Source organism: Aulonocara stuartgranti (assembly GCF_965226115.1).
Source record: "Aulonocara stuartgranti genome assembly, chromosome: 20".
NCBI classification, from domain to species: Eukaryota; Metazoa; Chordata; class Actinopteri; order Cichliformes; family Cichlidae; genus Aulonocara; species Aulonocara stuartgranti.
The window spans coordinates 6976623-7001055 of record NC_138956.1 but is presented as its reverse complement, the minus strand read 5'-3'; the positions used below and the strand labels follow the sequence as shown (position 1 = coordinate 7001055).

Below are 24433 nucleotides of genomic sequence, written 5' to 3'. Positions count from 1 at the left end.
AAAGAGACCGCAGAGGCAGACGTTTTAACCAATTTAATTCGTGATTTTAACAACAGCAGAAACGAATGAACGCTCATGAATAAAAACACACCAGTAAACAATTTTTTTTCTTTTGAAAAAAAAAAAACAGAACAAGAAACGGAGAAATTCTTTTATTTACACTGTGGTGTTAATACTGAAACACCTAAATGATTTAATCGCATTAAAGTGCTCTCTCTCTGACCATTTGTAATAATGAGATGAAAAACGACGAAAATTGTCTTTCCAAGAATGGGCCTTAGAAAGGGAGACAAAACCCTTCGCCCTGGTACAAGTAAAGGTCAAGCAAATATAACACAATAAGAGAACCATTCAGCTTCATGATGGCAATCCAGAAATTAAAGTGGAATGTTATTAAATACCTACAAACAAGTGCCATGAAGATTAGCTACAGAGTAGGCTATAATGAATTTATGAGTACCTTGCCCTGCAAGGTTTTCAAAATACAAATACAAGGACAAAAATGCTGCTCATTATCTAGTTTTCTTGATGTACAGGGATAGCACAATATCCATTCACAAATCTAATCAAATCCCTGGTATTAAGATATAATACTGAGTATGCTTTTTTTGTTTGTTTGATTGTCTCCTATCTGTGTTGCAGTGTGTTACTATAAAATAATGAGCGGCATATTTTCTAGAACGTAATAAAAGTATTAGGCAATACCTAATTTTTAACAATAAGTGTCAGCGTACAACTACTAACACCAAAGCACTTTTTTTTTTTTTTTTTTTTGCACATAAACGATACCACCACACCGAACCACATTACGGTCATCACGTTATCATACCCACTGAAAATACACAATTGTGTTCCCATAGTTATGGATTCGATTTACCCAGTTCTAGTCATTTGGTTCAAACAGCAGATACATCATGTTGACTCTATTATTTCCAACAACATCTACTCCAAAACATTTACATGATAAAGTATATACATTTGTACAAGTGAAGGACAACTTAAAGAAAAAAAAAAGTCAGATGAGAACCTATTTTTGGCATCTAAACATAAAATGCAGTGGTGATTTACCTCTTTTGACATTTATGTTACTGTGAACAATGTCACATATGCTGTAAAAGAAAAATGTGTTATTACTTATTGCACAGTGCACCCCCAAAAAAATTGCTTTTGCACTTATCAGCGTTCCAAAAAGCAAAGTCCAGATCATGTGTGTTCAGCATTGCTTTGACAATTATATTGTTACAATGCATTTTGCTTTGAAGACTGAAGACGTAAACTTTGTTATGTTATCTTCAAATATTAGATGGAACAACAGTTCAAGCACAAACTTCTGGCTGCACATGAAAGTGCATGAGCACACTGAAAATATCTCAGAATCAAAATTGATCATCAAAATATGACAAGAGCAGCTAAACACATATTTAACAACCCTAGTCACGTAGTTACACTGCAGTAAGCTGATGCTGACAATAACTTCTGGGAAAGAAGATCCAAGATTTTATTCAGTCTCAGTGAATGTCACTTTCCATGAATTCCTCCTTGATGGAGTGCTTGCTCCGTGACACCTTGCAGTCAGGCATGTCAAAACCAAAGTCAGCCCACTCATCAGCAGCCGTCATGCCTGATGTCCCAACAACGCTGGACCTGTTGGGGATAGTGATGGTGTGGCGGACGCGAAAGTGCACAGCTTCCATGACCCGCTGGCGTTGCAGTTCCCCACCTGCAGCCCCAATGGCCGCCATTGCGGAGGCAGTCATGTTGCTGCTAGAGCGAAGTAGCTGCTGCCCATGATAGTCATGATGATGAGAAGAAGCAGGCAGCTGCAGGGGAGCGCCTTGTTTCATGTCCTGCAGACCTCGCCAGATGATGAGGCGGGACTGTTCTGGTATCTTTAGCGCACCCAAATCCTAGTGAGGGCACACAGACATTGGAGGAGTTCAAGAGTGTAGCAAAAAAGCAAACACAAAGCAATAAGAGTGTGTCTTTACGTGTTTGCTTGAAAATGCAAAAGGAAGTCAGGAAGTATTAAGCCTGCTTAATAAGGTAATTCTTTGCATCATCACTAGTGGTCAGTAATTATCTGGGATTTGTTTGTACCTTGTTGCTTTACTTTTCTGTTTTGTGTCTCTTATTGCAGTTTTTTTGTTGTTGCCATTTTTACCTTTTCTTCTCTTTCTTTTATTTGTTTTAATAATTACATGTAACATTTCTTATTATGTCTATTATTTCTACTGCTTGTAGATTGTATGTGCAGGAACAAACTGGTTACCTCCATGGAGAGAGTTTGGAGATGGTAGATAGACTGGAGGCCTTGGGAAGTGAAGTACTCAATGAAGTTCTGACAGCCCAGACTGGTGAGAAAGCTGTATGGGGAGAAAAGAAGGCCTGCTTAGACCAGAGATACAACCTAAAACTGGGACTTAAACAAAAACATTACTCCTGAGAAAAGCTGAAAGAGAAAAACAAGTATTTTCTGGATTTACTGTAGTAATATCTATAGGGGGACAAGTCCCTATAGCTTATTCTAAGTAAAATAAGAGGGAGATTTAGGGCACAGATCTAAACTAAAGGATACAGAAACTATACATCTGAAGAACTGTAGTGAAATTAAAACCATAAACATACATTTATACAATATTAATGATTCATAAGGCCATTATTGCTTTGATGAAGAAGCTTTATTATAAATACATGAATGTTAACGTTTTGGTAACATACAAAGTAACTGGAAAAAGAAGCTAGCTGTACAATTTAACGGTTTAATTAACATAATAGTCTGCAAAAACAAAACGACAAATCCTGCTGTATCAAAAATGCTAAAATTGCAAGAGCAAGTCATATGACTGCAAAATGGATAAAATAGCTTACAAAAGTAAAATTAATTAAAAAGAAAAAAGAAAAAATATAGTTTAAAATTAAATAGAAATTAAACATTTCTTTTGAAGAAAAAAATCTGCTGCATTGCATTGCATTGCAAAGAATGGCTGTTTACACAGTGTCAGTGTGAAGGAATTTAGAACTAGGTAAGACACACAGTTTCTGCTTTTCATGTGCAGGTAACAAATCCATAGCAGAGGTTTTACAAGTCTTGAGAGGTTATGCTGTATTATTTAATGAGAGCTGATAAACATGTGATTTAAACACTTATATGCATCTAGCAGAAACCTGAAATAATAAATCCAGCCAGCTGAAAGCATTGGTGTTTTTCTTTTTTTTTCTTTTTCTTTTTTTTTCTTTTTCTTTCTTTTTTTTTTTTTTTTTTGCTGTGTTCTGGTTTTCATTTTTTTCTGCACGGAACAGGAACATTTTAATATTAAAGGGGCTAAAACTGAAAAAAACAACAACCCCCAAAACAAAAAATGTTCTTTTCACTTTTATTTTAAATATTACTGACTTGACCTTTCTACTTATCGTTCTTTTCCACTTTAACTGTGCCATGTATACACATTTTTTCCATGTTACCAAGTCTTCAGTGGGCTTTCACTATGGCACTCTCAAAGGGTGTTTACAGATCTGTATTGTTATTGCAAGCTTTTACAAAACAGCCACAACATTATGTTTAAAAAAAAACAAAACAAAACAAAAAAACAGCTCAATCTTGTCACATTTTGTGGCAAAATAGAACGTTTCCAAAACACTGTTTGACATAATACTATGTAAACATGGCCAAGTAAAGTAAAGTATTCTTATGCCACTAGTTTACATTTAACCAGACAAGTGCATCTGATTGTCAAGAGGCCTTTTTTTTTTTTTATTTATTTTTTACAGGTGAGTAAAGGAGGAGTGTCATTGGAGGGTGAGGTACCTGACAAGGCTGGGGTCAGGGTTATACGGAGGGGGCGGGCTGCAGTGAGAAGCAGACACTATATTCTGACTGTTGTGGCCACCGTTCATTTCTCCATTTGCCTGCATGTGGTTGCTGTTGAGCATGTTTGGATCTGTAGGAAAGGGACGGGTGATCAATAAAACTAACAGCAGCAACCTTGGATAAAGTACTGTAACAGTTTTGGAAGTAATGTCTTGAAACGAAATCACACACATAGATAATCACCCATATGAGCCATGGAAGAGGGGGCAGTGTGGTGTTGCTGGGGCTGCTGTCCTGCGAGCTGGTTGACTGAGGGTGGCTTGCTGAGGCCTCCGTGGGAATGCAGCTTGTTCATGTTGGACAGTGGAGAATAGGAGGAGGGTGATGCCACGTGGCTCCTAACGGAAAAAGACGAATGTTGCAGAGATTAGAGAAAGAGTTTGTCTCAGTGTTACTGAGCATGACAGACACTTTACAATTTGATGAAATACAGAAGACTCAATGTGCATTTGGAATTTTGCACTGTGTTGATGTTGTTCCTACATCATCATAACAATGTCACAACCAAACCACAATCAGTAGCCTAAATTTGGCTGAATGACGTAATTAAGTAATGCACTGCATTACTTTAAAGAAAAAGTAACAAGTAGTGTGTAATACATTACTTTTATTGAGTGTTGCTCAGTTGCAACATTAAACCTGGAATGACAATATTATGGTCATGCAGGAACAACAGCAAAACGGGCAAATCCGATGCACGTTCCTAATAAAATAAAAAACACAACTTTTATATGTAGAGCCAAATGAGTGTATGTGCATTGAAGTGACTCACGGTCTCTGCAGCAGCTGCTGCTGTGCTTGTTGTCTGTAGGAGTCCACCAGCTGCTGTGGCACGAGCTCCACCAGCTCCAAGCTGTCTTTAATCTTCATCAGCAACTCAAAGTTCTCACGACCACGAACCTACACACAAACATGACACAACCGTTATCCTAAGCCATCAATGACTGCTGAATCAGTCCATCCAATAAAAATAGTGCTTTTGTTCCAACAATTTAATAAATTAGCAAAAAACTCACAAACTGTGAGTCTGACAGTTAGAAAGCTAATAGATGAATCTAAATTTTCTTATTATACATGTGTGAAAGCTCTTACAGGAATATAGTAAACCTCCTCTTCTCCATGCCGCCTCTTCCTCATGTTAATGTTTGGACTGGGAATGTTTGTTGGACTCTGTTTAAAATCTGCAGATAAGAGAAACAGAAGCATAATTAAGCAGATTTATACCACTGTTTTAGACAGCAAACAACCAAGCATGATGTACAACAACAATGATGCCGTTTCACATGAAGCTGATGTGCTGCACATAATTATTGCTAATTTCATTTATACAGAGGGGTATGAATATTGCTAATTTCAAGTCCTTGTTCCTAGTTGGGTTTTTTAGAACCACAATACACAATATAAAATTTTACAGTCTTCCATTACATGAAACTGTAGCACGCTTTAGACCTGAAACTACAATAATACACATAAGAATGTACACCAGTTAGAATATGATTCTACAAATAAGAATAGTTATGAAATTATATGGCAAAGTATAGTATCAATTCAATTGGGTGTAAAAGATTTAATATCTGGGATTTCAGCTGTTAGTGTGTTGATCTTTATGGAGACTACTTATTGTCCAAATTTAGATCTTGGACATTCACCATGCTCCTCTGGGCTAGACTGTTTATATATTTGAAAACTAAATTAGGAAAACACAAGTGAATGAAACTTTAAAAGCTAAAATGATTGTATCTTTAACTGTTATAATTTAAAACAAACTTTTTCCCCATGAAGTCTTATTTCAACTCACTGCGCTTGTTAGCACTTCCATTTTTGGCCACACTCTCATTCAGGGCCTGCTGTTCCCTGAAGTGGTCCTCATCAGCTTTGCGGTCTCTGCCCGGACATGCACATATCCGACCTTCAAATGACCTTCTGCCCAACACTTGACCGCTGCAGAGATTATATAGAAGAAGAAAATGTACTAATTGCAGCATGTTTTAAAAAAGTGATGAAATGTCAAACCAAATATCTCTGTTTGTGTATGAAATATGAATTGTTGCCTTACTCCCTGGTTTCCAAAGTGATGATAATGAGGATAGGTCTCCTGTTCATGCCGCCCACACAGCTGCTGTTGCACATAAAATTATATAGGATGGTGGTAAACTCAGTCCCTACCTGTAACACAGAGCAACAAGGTTTTAGATTTTACTTTGCTTCCATTAGTGTATAAGTACTTATATCACCATAATATAATGGTGAGAAGTGTAACTGTAACTGTACACCATTTTAGGTCTCGGTATTTAAAAAAGCTCATTTCTTTTCATTGCTCAAGTAATTTTTTTTCAAAAACACCAATTCACCACCAGAGGGAGGTGTTGTAGCGCACGTTGATGTGATGAGAGACAAATGTACTTTATATTAACTTTTTCATGACAGACATGATGAGTCTTGTGCTTGTGTGGACATGTCTGGCATCTTTATTTATAGATGAGCCTCGTATTAAAATTCTTAACTGTAGCTGACTGTTTCTTTGACGTGTTCATCATATGTCTCGTCTTTTCTCTTGGCTTAATGTCCAAAAACAAAAGAAATATCTGCAAAATGCCCATTTTACAAACAACTAAATTTTATCAGAGGCTTTTTCTGTGTATCTTTAAATACTTGATACAATGCATATGTATATCTCTGCTGTTATGACCCGCTGCAGGTCAAGTACACTACCACCAACCTGTGGAGCCTCATACGGGACGATGACACTCTGCCTGCCAGTAACAGGATCATCCACATACTGGCAGAGGTTATTTCCCTCCACTCTGATCAGGTGACTGGCCGGAGCTGCTTGACCTGAGGAGATAAACATGAGAGAGAGTTGGTTTATTTAAACTTGGCAGATACCAGGTACAGTTTATTGTGTAGTATAATGTCCAGAAAACTGTTGTTCTTAATGATGCTTGTGGTTGTTAAGTGAACTGCATTTAACGTTCTGCTGCTCCCTGTTACTTGCATTTTACATGCTCATTCTGCAGTCCCCCATGCAAGCAAGAATTAGCCAAACACTAATGAGACATATAAAAAGTATAAAATATGTCAGCATAATTACTTATGTTCAAAAGAAGAGATTAGCAGATTGTACCATCATTGAAGTCTCGTCCTAGTTCGTGGTTGGGGCATCGTTTGACCACTTCAGTCACGTGCTCCGCCTTCTTATAGATGGGCATGGCTCTGATGATGCTGCCATGCGGAGGAGAGGAGGATAGCTTGATCTGGATTGGACAGGTTTTGGCAATCTGACAGTAGAGCTTCTTCAGCAAGGGAGAGTACTGGGTAGAGAAAGAACACACGCGGTCAAGTTTCAAATCAGTGGTCTGAACTTATAAATGGGAATTTAATGTGCTTGTGAAAAAAGCAAAAACAAATCAATCAAAAGGTCATGGCCGATGAGGCGTTGCAGTCTTGCTCCAGTGACTTTCGTCTCATGCTCTCAAGAATAGTTATATATAAACGTAATAAGAGAACACATTACACTACTAGTGACATAATTACAAAAATAATCTTTCAGGAGGTGGGACTGTTGTCTCAAAATTAAATAACCTACAATTAAGTCACCTATCAGCAGACAAAAAAATAAGTCTCTAAGAGACAGAAGACAAGGTGGACAGATAAAGAGCTGCGTAATATGATAATAAAAAAGTTTGGTGTAAAAGCAGCACACTATAATTACCACATAAAACCATGAATGAGAGCAAATGTTGTCAAATAAAGAGCAGAGGAGTATGAATGGAAGAGAGAAACACATCAGCCAGTCAGCAATAAATTTTCATTTGTGTTATAAAGGTAAATGTTGTGTAGCATGAATACATGATAATTACCCAGAAGACTTAGTTTGTGGGTAGTAATGTGAGATACTGCAAGTGATAGAGAAAAAGCGTAACTGTACACCTTCTCTCTGGACAATAGTATGAAAAATACAGTTTCTTACAGGAAGCGTAGCAGTCATCTAGTTAAAGTGAAATAAAAATATGCTGATCTGTGCACAACCAGTCTTCACTAATTCCTCAGTTTACAAGTATTTCCACATGCACATACATGCGCTTTCGCATGAATGTGCATGTGGAAATGCCATTACACATGCACCCAAAGACATCACAAGGAATGAAATGGCCTAAACATGCCCCAACACAATCACAAAATCTTAAAAATCTCTCCTGTTGTGATCAAACTACGACCTTCCAGGAAAAAAAATAGAAAGTCTGTTCTTTCCTGTGTAGACTTGCTAAAGTGAGCTTAAAATGCAAATGCGTACCGTATGGGAGAACTACAGCACTCGCAGGTCAACATTTGTGTTGCTGCATAAGAAAAAAACAAAGAGTCCACGTGAAGTTGTCTCTTTGCATTTTCTAGATTATAGAAAGCAAAAAGAAATAGAAACACAGAGAGAAGAAATAATAGAGAGAGACTCATGGAACACGGCAGGTTACATGATAAGTATAGGACAGTGTGTTGGCAATTCTAAAAACAAACAAACAAGAATTATTTGTGATAGTAAAGAAAGAAATTTATTAGACAAAAGTGAAGAATTTCATTCTCAGGTTATCTGACTCTCAGGATTCACGTATCTCTGCATTACAGAGGCCAACAATAAAAAGGAAAGGCCACATGAACGTGTTTGTGAGTTGGTTCAGTTGTAACTGATAGACAGCGGCTATCACGACCACACTATTCCTTTTCCCTTCTTTTTTGTTTATTTTTTGCCCTTTATTACTTTTTTAAATTTCATTTTTACACACACAGACATATTTCTTTGTGTGTAAATGTAGCTGTATTGGTGTCAGAAGTGCAGTGCTATTAAAAGAACTGCAGTATCTGATGCAGGAAAAGATGAGTGATGGACAAGTTGGGCTTTGTTTCAAAACACAAAAAAGGCACAGAGAGTAGAGAGGAAGAGGAAGAGAAGGAGAACAAATATGCCAAACTTGGATTAGTTGCTTTGTCACTGAGTTGGAATAAAAAAAAATTTTGGTGACTGAGAAAAGGAAATTAAGAATGGACAGAGGGGTAAAAGAATAAATTGTAAGAATACAATTTATTAATTTAAAAACGGAACGAAGCAATCTCTTTATACACGTCTGTCTGTTTATGCTTTTCTTGCAAGAAAAGGAGAAATTTGGCACGTATCCTGCTGGAAATCAAAAGAAGTGTAGTGTTGTGTTTAAAGTTGTTCGGATAAATAGTGGTCTCATTTTTTTTCATTTAAAGTTTCCTAAATGAAACTTTTAGGTAACTTGAAAATTAAGTAAAAGCTTCACCAATTTAGTGAAAACTGTTTTTTGATCGACTGCTTTTGTGATAAATTGTTAACTCTTATAATATTCTTTCTGACTTTCAGATGGACAAGTTTTGCGAACAGTGCTTTTAGCCACTGCCAAAACATTGTTTTAATGTACATGTTGTATTTCCTTTGGTCAGTGTGTCATTTTGAGAGTTTGTGATTTACTGCAGTAAAAGTGTATTAGATCTGTATTAGAAGCTCACATGTTTGTCTTGGTCAGAAACATACATAAATCCACACCAAAAGACTCTTGTCTGATCAAGTTTAGAAAATTATGCCATAATGGTAGGGACAGGAATTTTATTGCCATCTGTCCATCCATCTATTCATCCATCCATCCATTCATCTATTCATCTTTGCTTCTACACGGTGGACCAATGGAGACAGGCCCTGACAGGTTCCTTGAGAAGAGGTGTTAATTGCCAAACTGTCATCCATACTCACAGGCAGCAGCTTGCCCGCTGTAAATTTTCGTAACAAATATCAGATTTATTTATGTACATTCATACACACACAGACACAGTGAGCTGATATACAGTACCATATAAGCTGACTTTTCATACACTGTAATCATCGTGTATTGGAAGTAAATTAGTATAGGAAACCTAAAAGTCACCCATGTTAAAAGATCTAATGAACCATAATGAATTATAATCTTACAATATAGTAATCTTTTTTGTCTAATCCAAAAAGTAAAGCTTAGGCTATGAGGGAACCATAAGAGCCTATTAAAAAAACATTTAAATAAATAAAACATAAATAAGATAAAGCCATTCGACTTTAGTGATTTTCAAGTAGCTACATGGAGTCTTACGGTTAACTCCTTTAGAGTATTAACATAAACACTGTGTTTCACAGAGTATTATGGGACACACAGCATGACCTAATGCTTAAAATATTAGCTTTCTCTGTGGCGCTTAGCTGTTATCAATTCAAAGTCCAGAACATCAACAAGAGCCCCTGTTCTATAGTGAAATTAGTTAAGATATTAGCTGATTAGGCTGATTTCTTTAAACACTGTATACTACAAAAGCACTTGTTTTACAGCACAAAACGATCAGTCCTCCAACTAGGAGCACATTTATTTCCCCTGTGAAATATCATGCGTCCCAAATGTGTGAATTCTCTTTCTCATCAACTCTGGTTTCCCACATTTGATGCTTGGCAGGAAAACCAATGGTGATGTGGCTTTGGATGATGCATCAGGAAAGGAAGGGAGGGATGCATTGTGCAGAACATGTTGGGACGTGTGTCCTAACGGAGAGAGGCTAATAGCTGGGAAGAGCAGCTTCTGACAAGCCGCTGTGTAGTGCATGCTCGAGCCTGCATCCTGAGTGTATCACACCCCTTCCTACTACTGCCACATACTGTACACACACAGACAGACACACAAACACTCATGCATGTGCATATACACTTACACACAAACTAAAGTCTGATTGTATGGAAAGGGGTCTTATTATATGACAATACTAAGGTGTTAGATCTTATTTCTAGCCATGGTGATGCTTGCCTGCATCCAAGCAGAAGAATCATCTTCAAGGGGCAGGAGAGTGGCAGAGTTTCAGAGCTATTATCACTAATGGATGCTGTCTTGACTAGACGTGGGTGGGGGTGGGGGGGTTGATTGCCAGAGCAGCTTAACATGGGTTTGGATGGACTAACTCTATGTGGAAATACTTTGATAGATGAGAAAACCAGGATTGTGTCTCCTCCTCTGTGTTCACCTGACTTCTCGTCTCTTTTCCTTTGAAAGGTACCAGAGTTGGACTAATCTAATGACAAGTTCTATATACCACAACCGAATGCTTTGTCAGTCACTAATGATGTCAAGTCAAGTTTATTTATTCTGTGCCAAGTCACAACAATAGTCACTTCGAGGCAAAGACCTTACAGTATTAAGGAGAAACCCCCAGTAATCAGATAATCCCTACTATGAAAAATAATGGCAGCAATTCTGATTAAACTGATAACGTGGAATGTGAGACGAAGGGATTTAATGAAAAATGCTCAATGGAATAAGTAGATATCTTCCCTTGAGAGGAAAAGGCAGAGGGGCATGAAGAAGGGCAGCTAGGAAGCTGCTCGTATTGAATATGCCCCTACGCCATTTGGTATTCCACATTGCCTGAGGCCACAAGGAATACACATGAAACTCCTGTTTTCTACATTCAGACAAGGTGACTCAGTCTTATAGTCATCCCTTTTTTCCAAACAAGTTCAAACTTGGGTCTTTTACTGAATTTCGCATAAATACGCACACCCATATTTGCATCCACATTTCAGACACACATAAATCCTCATGCAATCTTTTGGGTAATCCCCTACCATTAGTAGAAATGTAGTCATCCTGAGAGGCTTGACTGGAATGCCTTTTCTTTCTGATTATTGTTTTATTTACTTCACTTTCAGTAAAATGATTTACTTCACTTTCAGTAAAATGTAAATATGTTGTCATTTTATTGGGAAAGAGTTTATGTCTATATTCCAGGATGTTTTACCTCAAACGGCTGCATATTCTGTAGGTATTACATGTGGTGAACTTCTTTTTTAACTATCTGTAACACTTCCTTTAAAGAAATCAATGCTTTATACAGTAGAAAATCATATATTATCATACTCCGTCATTTCACAGATTAAACATTTTCTTTTTTCCATAGCTATATAATAACACTTATAATTTGCCGGTCTTATAATCAGGCATTCAAGATAAAACAAAGCATTACAGTAAACTCCACCAAAGCTATGAGCAATCACCTAGTCTCTCTTTTTGTTCTAATCCCTCCTGTTTAATGGCAGCAGAGGCATCTGAATAATCACAGGTTTCCTCACAATCCTTTTCTGCTGCCTCATCATTTGTATCTTAAGTCGTGTGCCAGTCAAACACTCCTTTGTTTCTCCTCTTATAGCGCAGAGAGACACACACACACACACACGCACGCAAGACGCTATAACTTAAATTGTTAGGCAGTTTAAAAAATATATTTCTCTTCTGTTCTGTTAAAATTGTAGCAAAATACAGTTTTCAAAAACTATTAAGAGTTTTGCTGTAAAAACAAGAGGTCTGTTGGCAGGCTTTTATTGATTTTTTAATTAAAAGCTAAACGGTATTGTTAGAGTTCTTTTTCGGATGTTATGTACTTTCTGAATGAAGTCAAAAGATGCATTCTGAACTTTAAAATGGCACCGTAGGTAGAAAAAGGCAGGGTAAATAGTAAGTATCACATTAAACCAAACAGGTCACAACAAGTTTTCGGATCATTTCATGGCAGTAAGTCATCAGGTCAAACTAATATTTTTGTGCATGCTTTCTCTGGTTTCTGTGGATGTGTTTTGGCAGAAGATTTAATGAAATGGATGAGAATAGAAGTTAGACAAAGGAGATGACAGGTATACTCAAGGGCAGGAGAGAAGAGCAGAGGAGAGAAGAGGGGGAACTTTAGGCGCCAGAGGTGACAGCCATGAGTGTGTGCTAAGACCGGAGGAAGAAAGAGACAGAGAAAGAAAAGCAACAGGTCAAAGACCACAGTTCCAATGTCCAGAGGAGGATCTTCTTACATCACTGAGGGCTGAATGAAGAAGCTCACCATGCATGATTAACTTTAGCAAACACATACGCAGAGGATCTCAATCTATCACACAGACACATTCACAGGCCTCAATGCACACAGAGACAAACACACACACACACACACACACACACACACACACACACACACACACACACACACACACACACACACACACAGAAGGAAGTGTGCTTTATCTTTCACTTGTTTCTGGGAGGTCAACTGTGAGACAGTTGGAGGTGACACTTTTTGAGGAGAACAGACTTCTCATCAGGTCATAACAACACACACAGCCTCTATTTCACCTACCCCTCACCGCAATCACATCACAAAGTAGTTGTGTGCATTGCGTTCATTAGAATTGATAATTGGTGTGTAAATTTCCAATACTCATATTCCTCTGATTTTTTTTAAATTATTTTTTAAAATACTACCTCAAAAGTTTGAATTCCAGCTGAAAGTTGTTAATGTAGCTCATTCTAGAGGAGTAGAAGAGGCAAACATCACATCCAATGTGAATTTTTATCCCAGTTCAATCAAGTAGAAATCAGTCTACACGCAGTTACAGTCAGCTAAGAAAATAACACAATGTCTACATTTTTGAAGTTGTGCTACAATGTGTTCAGGCATTGGCTATAAATAAAGACCTATTGATATTGACCAAAAAAAACCAAAACATGACGATGATTTTTGCCATAATCAAGCAACCTTAAAATACTATTTATGTAATTACATTATCATTAAAATGGATTATTGCACTGATAAAGTGAAACAACACATGAGGCAGCAATTTCTAATATACTCAAAGACAGTACACCAAAATATATTAATCAAAATAACCTCTAAATTACATAAACTCATATGATATGATATTTTTATTTCTCACTCGAACTACTTAAAGAAACCAAACAAAGTCTTCCAAAAGACTAACACAGAACAGACTCATAAAAGGTGAGTACAGGACAAGATGAATCACTGAGTCGTGCGCTACTTTCGCTTACACATAGCACGCCTGCACATGTACTGACTTGAGTGAGTGTCCATGTGAACGAGTGTCTTTGTGTGCATGTTTATGTGTGTTCAAGGGAGTTACTTAGTAAGACAGAGAGCTAGAAAGAGTAAGAGAAGCCTGCATGCACAGACATACACCAGCACACATCATAGCCACAACAGTGTGTTTGTGTGTGTGTGTATATACTCACGGTCCATGTGGCTGACTTGGCTGTGCTGGACTGCTGGAAGGACACCTGGAAGGCATGTGGCCCAGGGTAATCGGTGTTAGAAGGGATGGCAGGGGCAGGCGACAAGCCCTCAAAGGTGGAGTTGGGCTGGGAGTAAGGTGAGGGGGTGGGCACGGCCGACGAAGAGGCGTTTTCGGAGCTGTAGGGGCTGGTGGATGTCGCACGGCTCCCCAGACTCTCCATGCTGCTGCTCAGCAAGTTGTACTGGGACTGTGAAGAAATGAAGAGAAAAGGCAATGAGGGAGGTGAAGAGGTAGGGAGGGGAAAAGGCAGAGGGAGGACACAGGTAGAGGTGTCACAGAGACAGGGGCTTAGAGGCTCAAAGGAAGGTCGGGTTACACTTGGAAGGGAGATGTGGGTAGTGCGCGTGATGCACAGTGTGTGTGGGGGCATGCGTAACTATTTTATGATTTATACATAAAAACGACATCAACAGGTGTGTAGAGGTGAATCTGTGAATGGCACTTGCAGTGAGGTCCACACTGTACCTTCCTCGGGGCTATAAGAGGTGTAGAGTTGTAAAACACAGGAGTGATCTGCCTAATTGCCTGCCATTCTCTTTTCTCTCTTCGGTATGATGGATGAAAAAAAAGATTTGATGTACTGAACTCTGCTAGTGTCTCGTGTGAGGCCTGCATTTTGTTTTTAAACTCAAAAGCTACAGTAGAAGGAAAAAGTATTAAAAACATGTGATTTCAAAAAAAGTTAGAAAACACAAGCTGCAGTCCACCACAGTCTACCTCCTGCTCTTCAAACTAAAACAATCTGTGAATAACATGAAACCAATAGATAGTCAGTTGACTGAGACAGAACAAGAAAAGTCGGCAGCAAAGAATATTCTGAAAACCAAAAATAATCTTTAGTGTGAAAACACATTCCTGGATTCATCCCTGTTGCCCGCATTGTGCACGTGTCAAACAACTGAAGCTGATGGCAGCTTCCAGTTGAACCGTTTCTATTCCACACACATACCCAAAAAAACCCTCCAAAACCAAACAAAAACAAAAGCCTTTACCTTCTTCTTCACGTAGTACATCCTCTACTGCTTTGGTCTCATTTGTCAAATCTTCAGTCAGTCAAACGTCCAAACACAGCAAACCAAAGAGAGTGCTGGACCAGAGCCTAACCACAGAGTTCAAGCAAGGTGTGCATCAGTGGACATACCACGCTCACTCACTCACACATAGGCGCATGTACTGCCAGGACAGGGAAGAAAGGTGAGGACTGGTGAGGAGAGAGAGAAACGATAGACTGAGATGAGAGGAGAGAAGCAGAAAGGGAAAGAGGGATGGGAACCCAACAAATTGTACGACATTCTAATTATGGCATGCCCGGACATAGACGGCAATGCCGGGGTGCGTGTACACACATGCTCCAAAACACCTTGTGAAGGCCTGCACTAAGTAAACACTGTCTGGTTTGACAGAGAGAGAGAGAGAAAGAGAGAGACAGAGACAGAGAGAGAGGCAAGAAGAACAGCATATGAAAGGACAAGCGTTCAAGGGTCAGATACCCCCGCCACTCAGTCATACCCCCACAATCAATACAACATTAAATTAGCACAGACTTTTCAAAACTTTGCTAGCCTTAATAAAGAAGGATGAAACTTGCTTAAGTCAAAATCCATCCATGAGCATGTAATTACAGTGAATATCGTTAAACAAACTGTTTCATCTAAGGTTGTGTGGGAAGGTGGATTAGGGTAGTAATATTTAATTAGCACAAAAGCAGTTATACCACTTATAAATTGTCAGACTGGGACTAGTTGAAAAATCTATAAACTGTGACTGGAAGTAAGATGAATCTGAGATGAATCTGAATTCACAGGGACATTTATCTGAAGAATCATGTGTCACACGGGAAAGCTGAGTGATCATTTACCTGGCCCACCACTGCACTTCTCCTTTTTTTATTATTGTATTTTGTTCTATTCACTTTCCCCATAAACTGAAAATATATTGGATCACTTCACCACACGATCGTTCCCCAGGGCTCTTCTACTTATTACTTTAAGTTTGAGCGCTGAAACTTACAAGGACACAAAATTTAATACAGTTACACAAGGATACGTAAACCTCGTGTGTTTCTATGCCATGGTTCAGCAGCTGAAAGCAAAAGCACAGGTCAATGTCCAAGACTTAATGCAAACGATGCAGGTTAAATGAGGATGCATGCATGCGTGGGACTTTGGAGCCATACATTGACACTAACGTGAGTTTATGTGAGATAGCACCTCACACAGGATACAACTGGGATAAACAGATAAAGAGGGAAAATTAATTAATGCTTAATAGACATGCAATGTAATTCCCAGCATTCATATCAAATGTCTTAAATGTATAATCTTACAACAGAAAGAAGCACATTCATAGCATCAACTTAGATGAACGTGCATATCCTTTTTTTTTTTTTAAAAACATGACAAATATCAGCATGAATGCTTTTTTTGTCTTCTCATGAAAAGTGCACACAAATCACTCTGACATCCCTCTAGTGTCTTAGCGCTTACCACCTTTGAAATTTTCCATCTAATAGGTATTATCAAAGGGGCTTTAGAGGCACAAGAGAAGCCCAGGTGTATGTGTCAACAACAGAAAACGCCACACACACCCACGCCTACGCCCCCACATAGACACACACACACACACACTGAGAGAGCAAGAGAGACTCACACTCACAGGTGCGTTGTGCTTGGTCTTAATACCTAAACTCAATCCATAACAAGTTGAAACAGAGCTAAAACCTCCACTGCAACTATGTGAGTAAATGTGTTTGCGCGATACGATGTGTCTAAGTGTTTACACTTCCCAGCCCAGCAGCGTCTGATGTCCCCTATGGGCAGTCATCCTGGTAGCTGCCACTCAAAGAAAAGTTTTAAAGGCTTAAAACATTTACTTCAGGCAGCAGCAGCAACCTTCACCTGTCAAGATGAGTGAAACATAATAGGCTGAGGATAAAGAGACAGTTTAAATCCTAATGACCTGTTTTCAGAGCCACTTACTCAATGAAACAGCCTTCAGCACTTAACAACACAATATCCCAACTATTTATATTTTCCAATTGATTTAAGGAAACAGCATGACCAAAAAGAATAACTGTGCTGCATAAATGAACGGTCTGGTATTATATCAAAAGTGAAGCATGTCTAAACGACACCAGCCATGTTAAACAGAGGTGAGGAGAAGTGGAGGTAAAGAGTAGTGTGCGGTGTAAGAAGGTTGCCCTCTATTGGGAATATCTCCAAAGAGCAGGAATAGGATATAAATTTCATTTTCACAGTGATCTGTAGACGCTGTAATTCTCTGTAGAGAATTTTCAAGCAAAAAGTAAATCACGTTAATGTTTTGGTCAATTTCTAAAACCCAGTGATTATTATTGGAATATAGTGGTATGATAAGGATGTGTTTGAGAGTTCTGCTTGTGCTTTATCATAGAATTTCCATAATAATCCAGTTTGACAAAGTAGTGATAAAACTATCTCCATCTTTCCACCAAACTAATCAAATTGTTTTAATTCAAGAGCAGCTCCAATTCAAGCACATCTCACACATCCATGCGTCTTCGCAGCATGATGAGTAATGAGCACTGCCATTGACTTGAAAAACAGTTGCTCTACAACGAACACCAAGTTTCAAACAAAGTAATATGAGATATTCTCCTCTAAGTGTGCAGTTTCCAAAAGCAAAAAGGAAGGAATATGACCCAACATCAGCAAATTACACTCGTTCACTTACCACATCCAACAGCATCTTACAGCTTCTAAAAAAATAAAGTGTGTTTCTACGATGTCTCTCATAAGACTCTGTTCAAGGGTGACTGTAATAGCTGAGTTCTCCATTTCTAGGTGAACCTGCTTTAAAGCAGGGCATGATGGAGGGAAAAAAGATGTCCTGCCTCTGTTCTCCACTTGTTTCCCTTACTTTACTGGGCCTTCTCCTTGTTCTGCATCTAACAACAAATCCTTGCTCCACCTCTTTTCTTTCTCTCATGACTATTCATTAACCAGCTTGGCAGGCCCAGACTTGCCCAAATAAAGATTATATCTGACCAATACTCCAGATCAGAAGAAGGGGGGGGGGGGGGGGGGGACACTGAGTGTAGCTGGGAGTTCCTTTTGATTTCATATTGAAAGATCAAGTGGTTGGAGTGAACAATTAGGCAAAATGAAAGTGTATATTATAATAAATTTTGTAAAACCTGTAAAAGAAACTGTAAGAAAACTGAGAATATATTAACTGATAAAACTGCTGTTGACTCAGCTGGAAGACCGTGTAAACAGAATTCAATGTGAAATGTATTCAAATAATTTAAAGCTCATTTATAATATTTTACTCAAAAGACACCATAAGTGAAACAGATTTTTTAATTTATCTGTATTTTGAATCTATTTGTACATTTTTAAGCTCATTTTGAATTTGATGATAGCAAAACATTGTCAAAAAAGGGAGCAATTAAATAATGGAAAAGCCCTGCAATCTTCATCATCTTATGAATAATTAAGGTAATCCATAATATTGACGCTGTTAGAGTCTCCCAGAAGTAAATTATTGTTGGAATAAAAATGTATGTCGCACAGTGAGAAATGTGACCTTGTCCTGACCTTTTAATTCTGCAGACATCAAACTGAAAATGAGCAAGCTTTCACAGGACTCTTTGAAATCCTTAAATAAGAATGAATGGATCACCAGCAAGTGTGACACCTCTATAAAAGCTTACATTTTGCCTGTGTTCTGCGCTAAACCATTTAGCACAATTCCACAATCTTCCTAAGAGTGGACATTTGTGTAAATTCATCTCAAAATTAGAATATAAAAGACTAAAAGAAATTCCCCAAAAAGAGCTACATCTCAAATTCTGCAGACCTTAGGTAACAGTAGAATTAGAAAAGGACCGAACAGGTATGGCAGGTGTGGAATGGTTGCCCAGAGAAAGCCTCTCCCATCTAAGAAGAACATAGCAGCTGTCAAGAACAGAACCTGATTATTTTGCAGTCATTGAATCAACCATACCAAAGTATTCTAGAGTCAAATGTGAGGCCATCTGTCTGATAGCTAAGGCCTTAGCTGAAATTTGGTCATCTAACAATGATCCCAAGCACAGCAGGAAATCTACAACTGAAAGGCTAAAAAAGAAAAGAATCAGGCTGTTGTAATGGTCCAGTCCAAGTCCAGACCTCAACCCAAGTAAATGCTTTGGTGCATAAACAAATGCCTCCAAACCTTAATGAGCTGAAGCAAGGCTGTAAAGAAAAGAGGGCCACAATTCCTCTACAGTGATGTGAGAGACTGATAGTCACAGAAAAAGATTCACAGGACTTTACAGAGTCTTGTTAAAAATAACTGCATTCTTCAAGAAACAACGAAAATGTCTGTCTTTCATCTTGTGATATATATAAGTTTTAAAGAATTTGCAGTACATTATACTATGTTTTGGTCACTTTTTTAGGTTTCCCAATTGGGGTTTTTTGTAAATTGGAATGTAAAAAAAATGCATTTTTTTCTGTGGATGGTAAGCCCAGCAGGTGAATACACCTGCACAGTGTGTGCATGCTTGTAATGTACACACAGACACACCCCAGCCTACAGATGGTTCTGCAGTGGAGCAGCAAGGGGCTGTTGCTTGATATTTAATGACCATTCTCCACGCACACACACACACACACACCCACACCCACACACACACACACACACACACACACACACACCTCACAGTCCCTAAAGGCCACCCAGAAGGGAAATAGAGAGGGAAAAAGCTGCAGAGGGGAGGGAAACAACACAGAAGGGAATCTCCTCAGCACTGGAGGGAAAATACAAGTAGACAAAAAAAAACATTCCTAGATGTGTGCGTGTGTTCTCACAAGATAAACTACCACATCCTATAATGACAAGAAAAACTTAACAGATTCTATATAAAAGCAAAGTCTGACCACAATGTGTGAGATGAACTCATTTTCCTACCATAACATTCTCGTTCATGTCTCTCATATGATAGACATCCATGGAGACCTCTGCAGTGCTGTGGTGGTTCCCCGGGTTGCTGGTAGACGGCACTGGTTGTTCACCTGGCTGGCTGCCTGGGGGGAGCTCAAAATAGGTACTGTCTGGCTCTCTGTGAACACACAATGCATATAAGATGATTATTGAGATGTGGGATTTCAATAAGTAATTATAGCACAAGTGTGTTTTTGTATCATTTAATAGAGAGAATTATATAAAAAGAAGAGTTTGAAAAAAAAGACTTTTTATCCATGTAAGTCATAGAATACAAGTATACCCTTTATCTCTACCAAGTACTATCATTTTTTATCCTTTCTTCCTTAAATTGTAACCAAATATGATCCTTTATATTCCTTGCGATCAATTATTATACAACCCGATTCTTTTCTTTTTGAGCCTTCCAGCTGTAGATTTCCTGCTGTGTGTCTTAAGAAGGAAGACAGCAGGCAAATGTGGGTTTTCCCCCTTTTTCTCTTGCTGCTTAGTTTAAAGATTTTGGACTATTTGCTTATCTTTATTCTTTCAGTGCAATAAAAATGAAATATCTGATAAAAAGAAATAATTTTATGGTAATATACTTTTTTCTTAGCAAATTTGTGAATTTAAAGATATCATCCTACTTGCATAAATAATCTGTCATCCAAAATAATAAAATATCATAACATGAGAAATCAAATCTGAAATCTCATAGTGACAGTTTTGTTCTTTTTGTGTGCATTATGCAGTAAGAAATATTGTCATTTTTTAACCAATAAGTATTAAAACACAGCAGTACTTTTTAGCGTTTGCTGAATAATGCCCACACAGAGGAAAAAAAATAAATCAGCTGTTAGATAAGGCAAGTATTTATCTTTAGCTCTAGTAAACATTAAATAATTTCACTGTGTTATACAGAAAAAAGACTTCACTTTCCTTCATATTATGTATAAAATTGTGGCATTAAAATTATTCACATATTAGGAATTGTAATTTGTAAGAAAATAATATTTTAGATAATGGAGAGATATATCATATAATTAACTTGATACACTTACATTTTTAATCAGATTAATATATAATTTGGAAAACATGATGGGAAGTATATCAGTTTTCAGTGATGTTGACACTCACAGGGAGCTCCACAGGTGTTCAAAGGTGCCTCCTTCTTCAGTAACAGTGGACTGGGACATCTTAGAGGATGGGTAGTCTGGCGAGGGGCAGACCACTCTACAAAGAACACACACAGGCACGGACAGTTACACAAAGATCTATTTTCTTAATTAAAAATGTAGGGCGGCAGTTACTGAAACAATTACCGAAAAACTGACTTTTAACTTAAAAAACTAAAACGTGCAAGTCCAAATATATGGTCGTTTTTTTTTTCCCATGTTAAAAAATATATTAGACAAAAGTTCAAAACACAAACGCACATTCATCCAGGTGTGATCGCACTAATGTAGTCCCACTGAGGTGGCACAAGGTGTCGTGGGGCCTGGGCTTGCCCGGGCCTGCCTGACTCATCACCGTCTCACTCCGAGGGGAGGCTTCTGTCCCTCAAAGGCTGAACATCACATCCTCCGTCTCTGTCTGGAAATAACGCCTGCACTACAACTCGAAAATGTATTCAGACTGGAGTCGCCTAAGTAAAAACGCAAGTCAGGATAGCTCTGAGTAGATGCGCATCTGGTTTCCTGAGCGAAGCGGTCTTCACGGTTCGCAAGATTAACGCAACTTTATTCAGAAAACATAGTATCGCCGCTTGTTAAGTTAAAATGATGGCATGATTGTGGAAATTTAGGAAGGTACTCGTCACATCCGGGCATGTTTGCAGTGTTAAATAAGTATCGAGCTGTCAAAGTTAGCCTCGTTTGCAAAAACCTAGAATAGAAGCATAACCGACTACAGGCCTACCGGGAAAGGCGATAAGGGGATGTCTTGATTTTCCATTGAGTCTCCAGCTCGATTTGCTGACGAACACATCCAACTGAAAATCCTGTCGGGCATATTTGGTCCTACAAACATTTTTTTGTGGGCCTACCCACTGCTGCCCGCCATGGCTGCGTCACATCTCCTTAGTAACCCCTCTGCAGGATTGTGGCAAAAACTGTGGCAAAGGTGCAAGGCTGAGAGAAGTAAATTGCAGTACATAAATAAACGCAAATCTTCGGTGTTTTAGCCAGTGTGGCTGGAGATACAGATTTCAAATTCTATGAATTTAGGAGTTTAAGTTTAATCTGTAAGTCTACTGCACCCTATAGTCTTATCTCCAGGTAACAGAGGTCTTTTCACTTTGGTCTGTACGGAATCGATTGACGATATCCAACCCAGTAAACATCTAAAGTGATGTCATGTGTCCTGAACAAAGGCTGCTTTCCTTAGTTTCCTTACTTTTTGTTGTAATTGTTTTTGTGGCCATTAAGCTTGCGGATTATGCGTGGCACAAAAACCATTGCATTTGGCATTAAAACAATAGTGAGGCGCACTGCGCATCTTTAAGAGACCCCCGCACACGTAAGTGGACACTTGTAATTTGGAACTGTGGAGCTGCAGCTCAGCTGTGTGGCTTCAGGTTCCCGCTGTTCCCGCGGAGTATGCCGCCGCAGAAACCAGCTCCCACCAGCTCGTCCTTCAGTGCCGCCTTGAAAATCCCAAATCAACCAGTATGTTCGCACAGGGGATCTGACAAAGAACCAGTGCGATACGAGCAGCAGAAAAGACAGCAGCTCCGCTCCCCACTTTGAGAAGCTTAATTGGCATTCCACCTGGACACATAGCCTACCTCCTTTTCACTTAGCCCGCACCACAGGGGGAAAAACTTACACTTAGCCCGTTTTTTAACTGATCAAGATAGATAGATAGATAGATAGATACTAAAAGTCGATCATTCAAACCTGAAAAAAGCAACAAAAAAGCAACCCCCCCCCCCCCCCCCCCAAAAAAAACCCCCCAAAAAAACCCAACAAAAAAACCCCCAAAAGTTCAAAATGAAATAGGCCTATTGAATGAAAGTACCGTTGGCACGATTTGGTATGTACTTGTTACTTGATTTGAACATGATTTTATATACATTTTTATCGTAATTGTCTACTTTCCCATGATAAGAAACATTACCGTTTTATTTCAATAAAACATTGCTAGTCGCCTGACTCTCGCCCTCCTTTTGAATATGACATTGCGCCTCTGTGATATTCACCTGTGTCTATTTTGTATCTCCACTCCAGGGTTACAGCACCCATGACAACACACATACACACACGGTGCCGTCCCAAGGGCCATTTTATTCGGAGAAAAGTCTTAATTGAGAATAAATCAATTTTTAAAAATATGGTCTTAGATTCGATGGCCTTCCTTAGGGCCACGTGAAATATTAAGGATTCATAGCGTTGTCGTGGTTGAAGTATTTGGATGTCACTCCTTGTGCATATTGAAAGTTTTACCTTGAAATGTATCCTAATAAAATTAATAAAGAAATTCAAAGACAAAAAGTATAAGTGGGTTATTCAAATCAAATAATAAATTGCAACACAGGCCTTATAGTCTGCATAGGCTCTGTTTGCTGTACGCTGATGCTTTTTCAAAAGGCCTAGTATTAAATTTAAATCATTATTATTATCATCATTATTGTTAGCGGGCCTATTATTTGTATTGGCTACTGCCCTAAGAATCAGCCATGTGAAAAAGACCATTAGGCTATCCAAACCGCGACCTTGATCAACAAAATTACTAAAAGGATTTTAATGTAGACAGTAAATTTTACTTTATTTTTTACATTTCACTCTTACCCATCCTTTGACATTTCTCAATACGTCTTGTGAATAAGCTTCGTTTAAAACTCAGCCTAATTGTCACATTTTGGGAGGAAAAAATGCTCATAAGTAAAATCCAGACCACCATTTGTAACATATAGCTCATTAAACATTAATAGACGTGAGCCTACCTGAAGGTTATTCTTATTCCAATCCAAACACCCAGGAAATATGTTGCGTCCAGGAGCTGTCTGTTTATTATCGAACGTGCCGAGAGAGTGACCCTCCATAAAAAATAGCAACAAGGGAAAAAAATGGAAAAAATCGATTGACTCAGGTTGATAACAATGACTGAAGTTGATTGACTTTTCTGAGAAGCAATATTAACCGGATTCAAGAGGAAAACTGATTTGCATGCTCTCCAGAGAAGTGTGATCTTTGCTGAGGGTGACCGAGGAGGAGGTGAAGCGTTTTTTGCACTGGGAGAGCAGGGAGGCGGTAGCGCGGTTTAGCCGCATATAAGCGGGAAAGCTTTGGCTCAACCAGGAGATGATGCTGGGGGATAATAAAAATGCGTTAGGCTTCCTTTTACTTATACATTCAAGTATATATATAAATGTGTTAGGCTGCCCTTGCTTATACATTCAAGTATATATATATACAACTGTAGGATACAATTAAGAACGAAAGAAACATGATGGGGAAGAACTTAAG

General features: G+C 38.5%; 1 protein-coding gene across 7 annotated transcripts; it reads right to left on the bottom strand.

The window, feature by feature from the left end:
- Window positions 1–18: 18 nt before the first annotated feature.
- tp73 (tumor protein p73) lies at window positions 19–23978 on the bottom strand. Of its 7 annotated transcripts, XM_082519909.1 has the most exons (15): window positions 21885–22599; window positions 21404–21612; window positions 21105–21200; window positions 19956–20106; window positions 13960–14208; window positions 6993–7179; window positions 6588–6703; window positions 5925–6034; window positions 5667–5809; window positions 4961–5049; window positions 4641–4768; window positions 4040–4206; window positions 3806–3938; window positions 2270–2363; window positions 19–1907 (listed from the first exon to the last, which is right to left on the bottom strand). In XM_082519909.1, the coding sequence occupies exons 3-15, from the start codon at window positions 21161–21163 to the stop codon at window positions 1509–1511; spliced, it is 2025 nt and encodes a 674-aa protein (XP_082376035.1). In that variant the 5' UTR covers window positions 21164–21200; window positions 21404–21612; window positions 21885–22599; the 3' UTR covers window positions 19–1508. The 7 variants fall into 7 exon arrangements, with proteins under 7 accessions (XP_082376035.1, XP_082376037.1, XP_082376034.1 ...); XM_082519911.1 differs by lacking the exons at window positions 21404–21612; window positions 21885–22599 and adding an exon at window positions 23911–23978; XM_082519908.1 differs by lacking the exon at window positions 21404–21612.
- Window positions 23979–24433: the final 455 nt, after the last annotated feature.